The sequence below is a fragment of the Perca flavescens genome, chromosome 23, assembly GCF_004354835.1.
Source record: "Perca flavescens isolate YP-PL-M2 chromosome 23, PFLA_1.0, whole genome shotgun sequence".
In the NCBI taxonomy this organism is placed as follows: Eukaryota; Metazoa; Chordata; class Actinopteri; order Perciformes; family Percidae; genus Perca; species Perca flavescens.
The window spans coordinates 4,349,243-4,363,038 of NC_041353.1; the positions used below are offsets into that span (position 1 = coordinate 4,349,243).

General features: G+C 41.2%; 1 protein-coding gene and 1 long non-coding RNA gene across 2 annotated transcripts in view; one reads left to right on the forward strand and one right to left on the reverse strand.

The window, feature by feature from the left end:
* dmtf1 (cyclin D binding myb-like transcription factor 1) overlaps positions 1-6,178 on the forward strand; it is a 15,963-nt gene extending 9,785 nt beyond the window's left edge. Inside the window, exons 11-17 of the mRNA XM_028570546.1 lie at positions 2,656-2,807; positions 3,089-3,274; positions 3,368-3,450; positions 4,044-4,232; positions 4,416-4,625; positions 5,767-5,872; positions 6,114-6,178. Coding sequence (XP_028426347.1) covers positions 2,656-2,807; positions 3,089-3,274; positions 3,368-3,450; positions 4,044-4,232; positions 4,416-4,625; positions 5,767-5,872; positions 6,114-6,148 — 961 coding nt within the window. The 3' untranslated portion in view covers positions 6,149-6,178. The remainder of the gene's footprint in view (positions 1-2,655; positions 2,808-3,088; positions 3,275-3,367; positions 3,451-4,043; positions 4,233-4,415; positions 4,626-5,766; positions 5,873-6,113) is intronic.
* Positions 5,736-8,284, reverse strand: LOC114550073 (uncharacterized). Its single transcript, XR_003691648.1, has 3 exons — positions 8,088-8,284; positions 6,068-6,233; positions 5,736-5,865 (listed from the first exon to the last, which is right to left on the reverse strand). It is a non-coding gene; the product is annotated as an uncharacterized LOC114550073 (long non-coding RNA).
* Positions 8,285-13,796: the final 5,512 nt, after the last annotated feature.

Consider the following 13,796-nt stretch of genomic DNA (forward strand, 5'->3'; position numbering starts at 1 on the left):
TCTTCCTTATTTCACCAGTAAATTCCTGTTAACCGACAAAAACAACCACTGGATAGGAAAAGGGTATTTTACAATAACTTTGAATGCAGGTTCAAGTGAACGCACCATCTGTGTTGTTTTTCAGACAACGGGCAGCTGCAGGCTGTCGTACGTCCCTCTCCAGTGAAATACAGACAAACTTTTACACCGTTTAACCTTCAGCATTTTAACCGTGTTTACTCCAGCTGCTAGCTAACGGTAGGCTAACGTTACCTGCTGACAGGTGTAGTGTTAACTACCGTGACATGCAGCGATGTTTCGGTTGCCTCTAACATCTGTTTAGGAGCATCAGAGAGAAGCGTATGCATTTAAGTGGCACCGAAATACGCGTTGCAAAAATGAAAGAGAGATTTTATTTTATGCAAAACATTTTAGTCTTGTCTTTTTTCGTCAACAATAATGCATGTTAATTTAGTCTTATGCCGCCTTCACACTGGCAGTTGAAATCAGCTCCGATACGGCTTTGAAACGGCCGGAAGTCATTCATTTCCTATGGAGATTCGCAGACCGCATGCGAATGGGTCCGAACCGGGTCCAAACGAGTGCGAAAAAAATCGTGTCAGTTGGTCATCCGGATGCGTTCAAAAAATTATTTTCAAAAAACTCTTGCGAAAAGCTACGGACGGTTCCTATATGACGGAAGTTAGAGTTGCTATGGTACTGATAAACAAACCTGCTAATGCTAACTGGTTAGCTAGCAACAGATACCGAACTATTGACATTCTACCGCTATATCACATTTAACAGACCTGACATGTCAACGTCCTGGGCAACTTCTCTCCACGCATCAGCCTTTCTGTTTCTATCTGTATAAGAGAGGTCAGAGAGAATCGCACATTCAGACACTTACCACTCGTTCTAGTCTCTCTGCCATTTTTGTGAGTCGCTTCCGAAGTTTTTCAACGGTGTAGTACGACGTCCGCTGGGGGCGTATTGCGTATTACGGAGCTGAATTCAACTGCCAGTGTGAAGGCGGCGTTAGTCAGCGTTTTTGGACATTGGTGCAGTCTCGTCATCGTCTCGTCTTTAGTCATGGAAATAAAGGTCGTTGACGAACATATTTAGTCTCGTCTAGGGCTGGGGATATAGCTGAAAACTGTATTGCGATATAAGTGTTTCATATCGGTCGATATCGATAATTATTGATATTTTTTATGACCTATTTAAAATAAGGACCAGGAGAAAAATATATATTAAATTTAAACATTTTTATTTTAAACTTAACCTTCCTCTGATTATAATCCCCTCAGTTATAAAGCAGGAATGTCAAGACAACCATGGAAAACACTCAAATAATTAAAATGTAAACATAGGTCTAAAATCACAATGAACACTTAACAATTATCTCTTAACATTAAGGTGCAAACTTAAAGAATAAGTAAGAAATGCGTCATAAAGTGTAATAAAATAGTGAAAAATGTTAAATATAAGAAACCTGAGAAACTATTTTCTGCAGGTTTAGTGCTAAGTTGGTAACGTGGCTTCTGAACAGACATGTCTGCCTCCGTTATTTCTTTGTAGTGTTTAGTAAGGTGCTGATGCAGAGTACCTCTCCATGGTGGTCTGCTGCTTGTAGTGTTTAGTAAGGCGCTGATGCAGAGTACCTCTCCATGGTGGTCTGCTGCTTGTAGTGTTTAGTAAGGCGCTGATGCAGAGTACCTCTCCATGGTGGTCTGCTGCTTGTGCGGTGTAGCAGCTGCAGATGTTGTTGGACGTTGCTGCCGAATACGGCTGTGCTAAAGTGGTAAAACAAGTTTGTGGTATTACCAGTGTTGGTGGGGACGACGGTCTGACGACATTGGTCTGTCTACGGTCAGACTTATAAAATCCCCAAAAACTGCCATACTGACTTTTGTTTTATCAACAATTTCCTCGCTCGCTGCGGCACTCACTTTCCACTTATCACCCACGCCGGTTCTGTTATTGAAGAACACGAGACAGTGATGTGGCGCAACCAAACTTGTTACTGTTACATGATTGGCTGTTAGAGTGTCACTCCCTACGTTGCTAGGTTACCAGAGAGCGAGTGCCGTTGTTCATGCAACCAAACTTGCTTCACAATCTCTGGTTTCTTCTGATGAAGAAAAACAAATTATCGAACATTTTATCGACCGCATTTTCTATTGATATTGATTACGTATCTATCGCGAGACATATTGTTATCGTTTTATCGCCCAGCCCTAGTCTCGTCTGACGAAATTAACACTAGAGGAAACAAGAGAGGAGAGGAAACAGAGGAGGAAATAAGGACTTGAAACAAGAAGAGGAAATGAGAGAAAAGTGAGGAAACAAGTGAGGAGAGGAACCCAAGATGAAACAATGAGAGGAAACGAGAGGAGAAGAGGCAAGAAAAGAGGAAAGAAGGAAAGGAAACAAGAAAGGAGAGAAAACAAGGAGTTCAAACGAGCGAAGAGGAGAGGAAGCAAGTGAGGAGAGGAGGAAACAAGGAATTGAAACGAGAGAAAGCAAGAGTGGAGACAAGAAGAAAGGAAACAATGAGAGGAGAGAGGAAAACAAGTTGAAACGAGAGGGAACAAGGAGAGGCAACGAGCCAGGAGTAAGATATTATAATTATTATAAAGAACATAAATAAAAAAGTTGACTGATGTGTTTCAGGATATCGGAGATGGAGGTGGAGGATGAGAATGAAATCAAGTGGGAGGATCTTGCAGGCGGGTGGAGCAGCGTCCGGTCGCCGCAGTGGCTGCGCTCTAAGTGGTGGAGCATCAAGAGACAAGTGACCAATCACAAGGAGATCCCTTTCAACGGTACACACGTTAAAAAATAAAAAAATAAAATAAGTATTTAAATGTGAAACTAATAATCTTACAGCTCTGTGTTACAGCGGATTTTATGTTTTATAATTATTTGAATGGATTAATTTATTTTATGGATGATTTTATATATTTTTTACAGTCTTTTATGCTTATTATTTCTTAGGAGTGTGCTTGTCTTTTTATGCTGTCTCACTGCAGTGGAATTATTATAATTATTATTATTATTAATCACAAAAAGCTATTGACACTCAAACCTGTGTGTGGGTCCTCAGTCCTCCTGAAGGGTCTCCAGGAGCTCATGGCGTCCTCGCAGACCGCATCTGGACCAGGGAGTCCCTCCTCCTCTGCACTTCAGATCCGACTCGCCCGATTGGAGGAGAGCGGCGGCAGCCCGGCCCCCAGCTCCGTGGCGGCGCTGCAGATTCCCTTACAGATCCCACTGCAGATCACACACCTGGGTGAGACGGAGTGTATTACTGTGTCGAGTGAATCATTCTACGCTGATGATACAGACTTGTATATTTGACTGACTCGTTGCGTTTCTCTGGAAGCTTCGGACTCTTCAGCAGCAGCCAGCGAGAGTGAAACCATCACTCTGAACACGGGAGCCCTGCAGACCTTCGAGATCCTTCCTGTAAGCACAACATAGGAGCTGTTCATTGCCAATACAATAACAGTGTATGAATATATGTTTAAATCTGCTGTTCGCCTGAGCTATGCAGCACCACCTACTGCTTAACGCGACGAACCAACTCTTAATATTCAGATCACAGTAGTGGATGGAAATGCGCATTGCCTTTGCAGATTTTCTGAAAATGTGGTTAAAATTTGTTCTAGGACTGCTCCGTCTTAGTCGATTAGTCGACTAATCGGTGGTTTCGGTCTTAAGCAACTTAGATTTCTTTAGTCGATTAGTCATGTTTGATGCTTTTTTCATGCTGAATGACTTATTTCCAAGAAACGTACGAGCACATCTCTGGTAAACACAAGAATTAAAGTGGTGCTTTTGCATGACTCTTTGCGGAGAAACTCGGATTTACAGATCTGTCGATTAAATCAACTAATCGATTAGTTGATACAATTGAATGAGTGTTAGTCGACTAAGAATTTATTCAATCGAGCACAGCCCTAATTTGTTCCACATTTGGATGAAAACCTGACTGTAGTTGCATTTCTAGAAGTTTCTGAAGCCTCCTCTTCTTCACTGCTCTGTTTTCTTTTTTGCAGTCCTTCCACCTGCAGCCCACTGGCACCCCTGGGACCTACTACCTCCAGACAACGTCCAGTCAGGGCCTGCCGCTCAGCCTCTCCACCAGTCAGGGCCTTCCGCTCAGCTTAGCCAATAACAGCACGGTTACCCTGACGACAGGCTCCTCACCGTCATCACATGAGCACATCATCCTTCACAGCCTGTCGGTCGGTTTCACACAGATCGTGATAAAGTGTTTGTGGGATGTTTTCAGTCTGTTTGATTGGTACGACACACTTAATTTGTGTGTGCGTGTGTGTGTGTGTGTGTGTGTGTGTGTGTGTGTGTGTGTGTGTGTGTGTGTGTGTGTGTGTGTGTGTGTGTGTGTGTGTGTGTGTTTTCCTCCTCAGACGGACGGCCTCTGCACCGGCGACGGCGTCATCATCCAGACGGTCACCTCTGACCCCGCCTCCTCAGACCCTCTTAGCCAATCACAGCTGGTTGTGGAGACAGAGGGGCGGAGCCTGGACGACCGCCTGGAAGCCACGAGTCTCCTGGAGGAGTCCGAGAGCGTTGGCACGGAAACTCAGGAGCCAATCACAGACGACTTCACTGACAAGGTTTTTGTTTTTAGAATAACGTCGTATGGAGTATTTATTTACATGTTACATCATAATATAGCTGCACTATACACGCTTTTCAAATTAAAAGCATAATGATAACATACAGATTTACCTCAGATGACTAATAGTTAAATAAAAACATTTTCAGTTTGTGTTGATACCTCTAGATTTACAGGGAATCTAGACCTACTCTATCGGTAAAGTGTCCGGAGATAACTTCTGAAAATTGAATTAAATGTATGTAAATCAGTCCCTCCAGAAAAACGCGATTATGCGATCGCATAATTCAATGCATAATCAGCCAAAGTCCGCATATTCATATGCCGCACTTTTGCCACATAAATTGCCGATTTCCGCGCAAAATATGCGGTGCTTGCATGATTTCATGATCCCCGCATTTTCGTTGCAAAAAAGTCACATAATGTATCTTAGCAGAAAGCTGAAAAAATGTTGCGTTTACTTCACACAAGAGCAGCCATTTTCCAACTGTTGCCATGGGAACATTATGAAGTGACGTAATTACGCAACGTGAACATCGTCAAAAAGCAGGGTGTTGGAGGTTGAATTTGACATGTACTTGGAGTCTCTTAAGTTGGTATCCAATAAGAAAGCTATCTTAATATCTGATGTCTACTCAAATCTCTTTGTTTAAGTGCTCCTGCTGTCTATATTGTTAACGATTTTTGAAAGTCTGTCTCTTTTGTATCTTTTATTTCCCTCTGTTTAGACTATACTTTTATTCTTACTTTAATATTATATTATTTGTATATATTTTTGTATCTTATTTGTTTACTTATTGCAATGACTGAATATCTGTAAACAATTTTTGGAAATTAAGTTAAAAAAAAAGCAAGTTCCCGCAATTTCATCGCATAAAATTGCATAAATATCCTGCATATTCCATCGCATTGTTTAAGAAAACGTGCCGCATAATCAAGGATTTTTGCCCGCAACAATCACAAAAAAACTCAAAACAAAACAACCTCAGTAATAAACATAAAGTAGAATGATCACCTTTCTGACGAAGTGTCAACAGAAACTGAGAAAGCGCACGCTTTGTAAAAGTAGAATTCACGTTGTGCAGGTGTACCTAATAAAGTGGACAGTGAGTTTATAATGACTAATAACTGTGTGTCAGGAGCTGAGTTCACCGTCTATTGAGGGTCCAGTGGTGCATTCTGGGATAACATCTGGCAGCACCGTGCTGATTGTGTCTCCTCCCAACATCAGCAGCACACTGACAGGTACACACACACACACACACACACACACACACACACACACACACACACACACACCAAAACAATACTTTTTTTCAATACCTTAGTTTGGGGAATATATGTTTAGCTAATTTTCTTAAAGAGTCTTTAATCCCTAATATTCATTGACACCCGGCCCTACCGTGCATATTTCCTACATAAATCAGAAAGACAAATCACAATGCAAATCTGCCGACTTCACGTCGTCCTCTGTCCACGTCCTCAGATCCGATCCTGGAGAACCAGGAAGGCTCCGACTAAGCTGGACGTCCGTCATGGCGGGCGGCTCTTAAAAGACGGACGACAGGAGGAGACTGCTTCCTGTCTCTTGACCCTGGTGAAGCTGCTGCACAGGACGAAAAGAAAAAGGAAAAAAAAAGGCCGCGCCTGTCTGCTGAGTGTGTTGGACTGTGAACACGTCTAAAGTAGACTTGTACAGTGTTGTAAATGAAAGTTGAACGTGTTTAGGCCTCATACTGAAATGTGAAGGCCCCCGACCGACAGCCCTGCAGTGCCAAAGAGACTCTGAAGTCAGTGAAGGATGGGACTATGAACTTTAATAAACTACATGTTTATATGTGTATATAATTTAAAAATAACATGACGAGAACTCATGTGGTTATGAAAATAAACTATTTCAATTTGTTGTTTTTTTTCCACTTTCATTTAAATGACGATGAGGTTGTGTGGTGGTATGGAGGATTTCTTTTTTTCTTTAAAAGAGTTTTTGGGCATTTTAGCCTTTAATAGACAGGACAGCTAGCCTAGAAATCTAGACGCACCCTAGCGGCAGCAAATGTAATTTGCAGCCAGGGTCGTCTAGCAACTCTCCGTTGGCTAGCGGGCTGGAAAAACCAAACTCTAGTCAGGCCAATCACATCGTGTATAGAGTCGGTGGGTGGGGCTTATGGCTGCTGATGCGAGTAAGCCCTGACTGCAGTACTCAGATCGAGGAGTGGCTCAATGTGGGTGGAGCTAAACGTTTGACTCCGCCCACTTGCCAAATAGCAATTGGCACAGCCATTTCTCTATCACTCTGGCAATTGGTCTGAGGGGAAAACACAGGACTTTCAAGCTGACCGGAGATCTTTTCCCGCGTGTGAAGTTTGCTTTTCCGTTGTTGTTTTTCTTAACCCAACTGTCCGTTGTTGGCGTCCCCCAGAGACGGTGGTCTTCTGGAAGACTTGAAGTTCAGCTTTTCTTTCAGAAAAGAACAAAGAACGGCACTGAAGTCATTCTTAAAAAAGGAAGATGTGTTCGGAGTTTTGCCGACCGGATACAGAAAAAGTTTAATCTATCAACTAGCTTCTCTACCTTCTTCGTTGCTCTGATTGGTTGTAGTGCTATCCTTGAGGGAATTTGAAAGACAACCGTTTATCCCGCCCCTCGGATTGAGCCCTGCCAATGGTGAGGTCTGGCTTGTTAGGCTAAGATTGACCTTGATTAGTTATTTATTAACGTTAACCTGTTAACAAGTCAGGTAAATACGGGAAAGAGCTATCAACATATATATATATATATATATATATATATATATATATATATATATATATATATATATATATATATATATATATGTGTGTGTGTATATATATATATATATATATATATATATATGTGTGTGTGTATATATATATATATATATATATATATATATATATATGTATATATATATGTATATATATATATGTATGTGTATATATATATATATATATATATATATGTGTGTATATATATATATGTATATGTGTATATATATATATATATATATATATATGTATATATATATATATATATGTGTGTATATATATATATATATATATATATATGTGTGTGTGTGTATATATATATATAAAACTGTTGATAACAGACTGTTTCCCCATCATGTTTTGGCCTGTATTTGTTACCATCTTGGCTAATTGACACCACTAAACATATGCCGAATTAGCTATTAATACTTTCTGTTTACAATGTAGCCATAACTGTACAGACAACTACCACTGGGTTACTTTAACACTGAAAAGACGTTAAACTGCGATGATTCTCAAGCAAGTTCTGAATCGCCTTTTTATTATTTAAATTTTATAGTTTATTCGCGATGGATATCAAAACTAATTATATCCTGGCGAAGTGATAGTCACACTGAATCTAAAAATATGTGTATCGTGTATGTAGACTGAATTATGAGTCCGATAAATACCATAATTGTCTCCATCCAGTGCAGAAGCCGACCAGTAGCTGCCGGGGCCGTGTTGATTGAGCGGCCAAATCAGCGGTCAAACTACACCAACTGACTTCCGGTTGTTCTTAGAGCACCTGTCCCTTTCAAAATACACATTCCTCCATCTTGTTAATTTTTAATTTGATCGGCTTCTCTGATATTTGTCTTAACGGCCACTTTATCGATCCAGAACACTTTCTGTTATGTTGACTTTGATGCAGTTCTTCATGAAGACCACAGAGAGGCAGTGTTGTCATATATTTACCTCTACAGAATGTGATATCAGATTTAAAAAGTATGGTCATTGTCATGATTTACTGGAGTAAAAACTAATGCTTATCACATTTAAATACAGTTAATTGTAAATAGCAGTTTGTGCTGTGCGTTTAATACGCATAACTTAAAGTCAAAGCATGCAGTAAAAATAAAAACAGAAATAAATGTAATACTTACCAAACTGCACAAAGAGGTTTTTGGTGAAATGTCTTCATGTTTGTCCACGTCAGGATGAAGATTCTGTAGAAAAAGAAACTAGATCAGTGTTAGTTGTGTGTTTTATCAGCTGAAATCATTCCCAGCAGCCATTAGGTCCAGCTGGGAGCTGGACTCCAGTGTTGAGCTGAAGCTGTCAGCAGTTTGCTGTGTGAGCATCACATCTCCTCTGAATGATAAACAGGAGGCTCCTCTGGGAATCCCACTCTGTGGATGCTGGGTGTCCTCGCCTCGGGCTGCCTGACACATCACTGCCGTTTGGCGGTTAAACACAGCTTCCTGCTGTGGAACATCCAGACGCCACTTCTTCTAATGCACGGATAATAAAAAGGGACACCTGATGAATCCACTGGAGCTCTTTGGTCTCTCAGTGGGACTGGGCAGCAACACAGCTGTCATTCACATAAACACTAATTTCTACTCTACGTGTAGATGTTTAAAAGTTTGTAGTTTTTATTTCAGAGGACAATGAGGCTGCTAATGAAGATATAAAGCTGTTGCATTGTGATCCTATGAGCACTATCTCTGTGGTATATTGTACTGTTCTTAAGTGCAATTCTGAGCTACTTCTATATTTATGTTGTACCACTTTCTACTTCTTATCAACTACATCTCAGAGGGAAATATTCTAGTTTTAACTCCACTGCATTTATCTGACAGCTTTCGTTACTTTACAGATTACATTTCTTAAAGGTCCCATAACATGGTGCTCTTTGGATGCTTTTATATAGACCTTAGTGGTCCCCTAATACTGTATCTGAAGTCTCTTTTATATAGACCTTAGTGGTCCCCTAATACTGTATCTGAAGTCTCTTTTATATAGACCTTAGTGGTCCTCTAATACCGTATCCGAAGTCTCTTTTATATAGACCTTAGTGGTCCCCTAATACCGTATCTGAAGTCTCTTTTATATAGACCTTAGTGGTCCCCTAATACCGTATCTGAAGTCTCTTTTATATAGACCTTAGTGGTCCCCTAATACCGTATCTGAAGTCTCTTTTATATAGACCTTAGTGGTCCCCTAATACTGTATCTGAAGTCTCTTTTATATAGACCTTAGTGGTCCCCTAATACTGTATCTGAAGTGTCTTTTATATAGACCTTAGTGGTCCCCTAGTACTGTATCTGAACTCGTTGGTTCAAGTCCCCCATACGGACCAAAGTATGGTGGTGGACTGGTAGCTGGAGAGGTGCCAGTTCACCTCCTGTGCACTGCCAAGGTGCTCTTGAGCAAGGCACCGAGCCGAACCCCCAACTGCTCGGGATGCCTTTCAATGGGCAGCCCCCTCACTCTGACATCTCTCCATTAGGGCATGTACAGGTATTGAGCATGTGTGTGTAATTCCGGCCTGTGTGTAAAACAGAGTGAAAAATATTGTAATTTCCCCTTGTGGGATTAATAAAGTATAAATTACTTTTCACCATGATGTTTAATTACTATGTCAAAAAAGTCTGTTACAATCTTTATTATCTCCTTATTATGACAATCTGACCCAGTGTCTCATACTTATACATTTAAAGAAAAAGCATAATTTCCATTTAGTGTTTGACTTATTTAACAATTAAATATCTCATAATGCAACCGTACTTATCAAGTATTTTTTTTTTATTGTTATCATACATAACTTCTCATACAGACCAGAGACCAAGCACACAACAGCCAAACCAGGATTTAAAAATGATCAAATTTAAGTTAAGAGCGGATCATCAACACAACCGATGCATTGCAATCTTTCAGTTTTTTATTTTTGTACTTTTAATGTAACATTTCCTTTGAGAACCAGTTTACCGACAGTTTACTTCAGGTCCAGTAGGATTCAGGAAGTGCATCACTGACACTGTGGTGGTTTACAGTGTAATAAAACATGTAAAAGAATAAAAAAAAAAAAAACAGTACTGTATGAGGTCTGGTGTTTCAGGTGTGACTGAAGCCTGCATTCACGACAGTTACAACATGGCACAGAAGATTTTGTTATGAAGCGACATTTAATATCAAACGGTACAAAAGTAGAAAAAGAGTAGAAGATATTTGGCAAAAAAAATGAAGTTTGAATGAGGAGAAAAATGTGCAGAAGGCCGTAGGACGAGTTCACCGACCTCAGTGTTAAAACTAGCATCGCACCTGCTGTTTAGTCATCGGAGCTGCTCTGAACCTGATACACATCTGTGTACATATACTGGATATAAATACATACTGTGTACAGATACAGCAGGAGCTGAGGGTTCAGCTGTCTCACCTCACAGATGGCGGTCACAGGTTTGATTCCCAGTCGTCAGGTTGTTTAAACTGGTGGTTTCCTAACCTTTTCGGCTACATATAAGCATAATGTCGAAGAGACATTCTGAGATTAATAATGGCCAAAAAATATTGATACAACATGAAACACGCTTATATTAATGGATTTAATATGTCTCAGTCTTCTATTTGGGGGATAATCATGATCTAATGCTGCATTCATGTGCTGTTGGAATAATTGTAAAATTAGTTCCCGTATTCGTAAAATTCATGTGAATGCCCTCCTCAATTTGGAAAAACAACTCGGTAAGTGGACTAGTCTCGCATTGCCAACTCTATCTCCACAGCGCTGTGGAGTAAGGTCTGGGTACACCACAGATGCATTTTGGGATTGGAGAAAAAAAAACGCTCTGGGTTGTTAGCATTTCTTTTAAAGGTCCCATGACATGCTGCTTTTTGGATGCTTTTATATAGATCTTAGTGGTCCCCTAATACTGTATCTGAAGTCTCTTTCCCCAAAATTCAGCCTTGGTACAGAATTACAGCCACTAGAGCCAGTCCCACAATGAGCTTTCCTTAGGATGTGCCATTTCTGTGTCTGTAGCTTTAAATGCTATTGAGGAAGAGAGAGGGGGGCGGGGGGGGGGGCAAGGTGGAGGGTGGGGTGACCAACTGCCACTTGGCTTGTTTGAAAACCATGATGTCTCGCTCTCTCTCATGGGTGGGCCAAATTCTCTGGGCGGGCAAAGCAGAGAAAGGGGAGGTAACCTTGCTCCTTATGACCTCATAAGGAGAAGATTCCAGATCGGCCCATCTGAGCTTTCAAAGGCAGAGCAGGATACCCAGGATACCCAGGGCTCTGTTTACACCTATGGCCATTTCTAGCCACTGGGGGACCATAGGCAGGATGGGGGAACTCACATTAATGTTAAAAAAAACCTCAAAGTGGAATTTTCATGCCATGGGACCTTTAAACCAATCACAATCGTCTTGGGTGGCGCTAAGCTCCAGACGCAGCGACGGTGCCTCTGCAAAATAGTCTCGGGAAGGAACTTGTTTTGGTGGAACATTTGCCCCCCGCAAAAGAAAACATCACATACAATATGAAATGAAGGTTACTGTTCACACAATACAGTAACGTGAGATACTTAAGTGCATCGCCGTGTGTACTTCGTCCGAAGCAACCCCACCAATCGGTCCAAAAACGTCCCAGTTTGAGAGGAACCAAGCAGGCCTGCCTTCAAATGTTCTTCAAAACTTGCCATTTTCAGCGTGTAGCTCGCTAGCTTGAAGTTTGATGTTGTTTCCCAAAGTGAATGGAGATTGAAAATGGCAGCACACACACACACACAGAGAGTGGAAGGTGAGGGACATGCGGCGTGTGATTTCAGGCACTTATCCTGGAAATGTACTTCCGTTGATCCAGACTAAGTGGGCGAATATTTTGCTACACGACGTGCCGAGTTGACATCACGTTACGCAGAAACATAGACAAAAGTAAATGTTGGGTTTATGGTAAAAACGTATTAATTCATGTATTACATACACATTTTTTGCCCACATGTAATATGGTATCAGCTTGTAACTGTTAGTTGCTGTCCACGTAGATTGACCTAGCCTAGAAATCTAGACGCACCCTAGCGGCAGCAAATGTAATTTACAGCCAGGGTCAGTCTAGCAACTCTCCGTTGGCTTGCGAGCTGGAAAAACCAAACTCTGGTCAGGCCAATCACATAGTGTATAGAGTCTGTGGGCGGGGCTTAACATAGGTTCCGCGTGAATTCCCTGCTACTTGAAAACAAAGAAGATGGCTGCTGCTGCTGGCGGACAGCGGTCTTTGGAATCGGCTTTGGCCGCGACTCTGGAAGACTTGGAGTTCAGCTTTTCTTTGAGAAAAGAACAAAGAACGGGAAGATGCGTTCGGAGTTTTGCCGACTGGATACGGCAAAAGTTGAATCTATCAACTAGCGTTGCTCTGGTTGGCTATGAGTGCAGAAGGAATTTGAACCGTTTACCCCGCCCCTCGGATTGAGCCCTGCCAATGGTGAGGTACCAGACCCAACATCTGGATGTGGGTCTGGCTTGTTAGGCTAAGATTGACCTTGATTAGTTAGAAAAGTTATTTATTAACGTTAACCTATTAACAGGTCAGGTAAATACGGGAAAGAGCCATCAACATGTTTAAACGCTCTGAGCAATAAAATACAACACATCCTCTTTGTAGCGTCCATGTTGTTTCCACATTATGAACACGCCATATTTCCCCCCAGCAAACTTAAACAAAAGAGGTCATTTGTGTGGCAGAAATTTGATTTTTCTCTCATTTCCTATCTTGTTATCCATCTTGTGACCCCTCAGATTATTTTGCCACCCTATCGGGGGGTCTCACGCCTCAGGTTGGGAACCACCTGAAAGGATGAATGCCTGTACGAACATGTGTGATGACTGTCTGAATCATCTGGAGTTGAAATTCCAACGCACCTCAATGAGTTCAGACAGATGTTTAACGTTTGGCGTCATCAGGGTGGCTTCATTTCGACTCTCGACTAATGCAATTTCCCTTTTCTCTGGTTTAAATACTACCCTCACTAAAACCGGTGCCTGCAAGTGCTCATTTTTTTATTTTAAAGTGCTTCTGCTCACATATAATGGTCTAGCTCCACCACACTTAATGAGCCTCATCACTACCTTTGTCCCTTCACACGCTGGAACATTTCAGCAGGGAAGACTGAATCCCCAGGCAGCAGTTTTTTCTCCTGTGATCCATTTAAATACAATAATCTCTCAGCGAAAAACCTGTTTCTTCATGTGCAGAACGTCTCTCTGTTATGCAGGAAAGTGGCAGTGTGGCTCTTTTTTTTTTTTTTAAATAGTTCTTCCTCGTCTTAGGAGCGCTCCTGAATTGGTATTGAAAAAAAATTGAACTATTTCTTTCTAGAAATACAAAGTAAATACATATT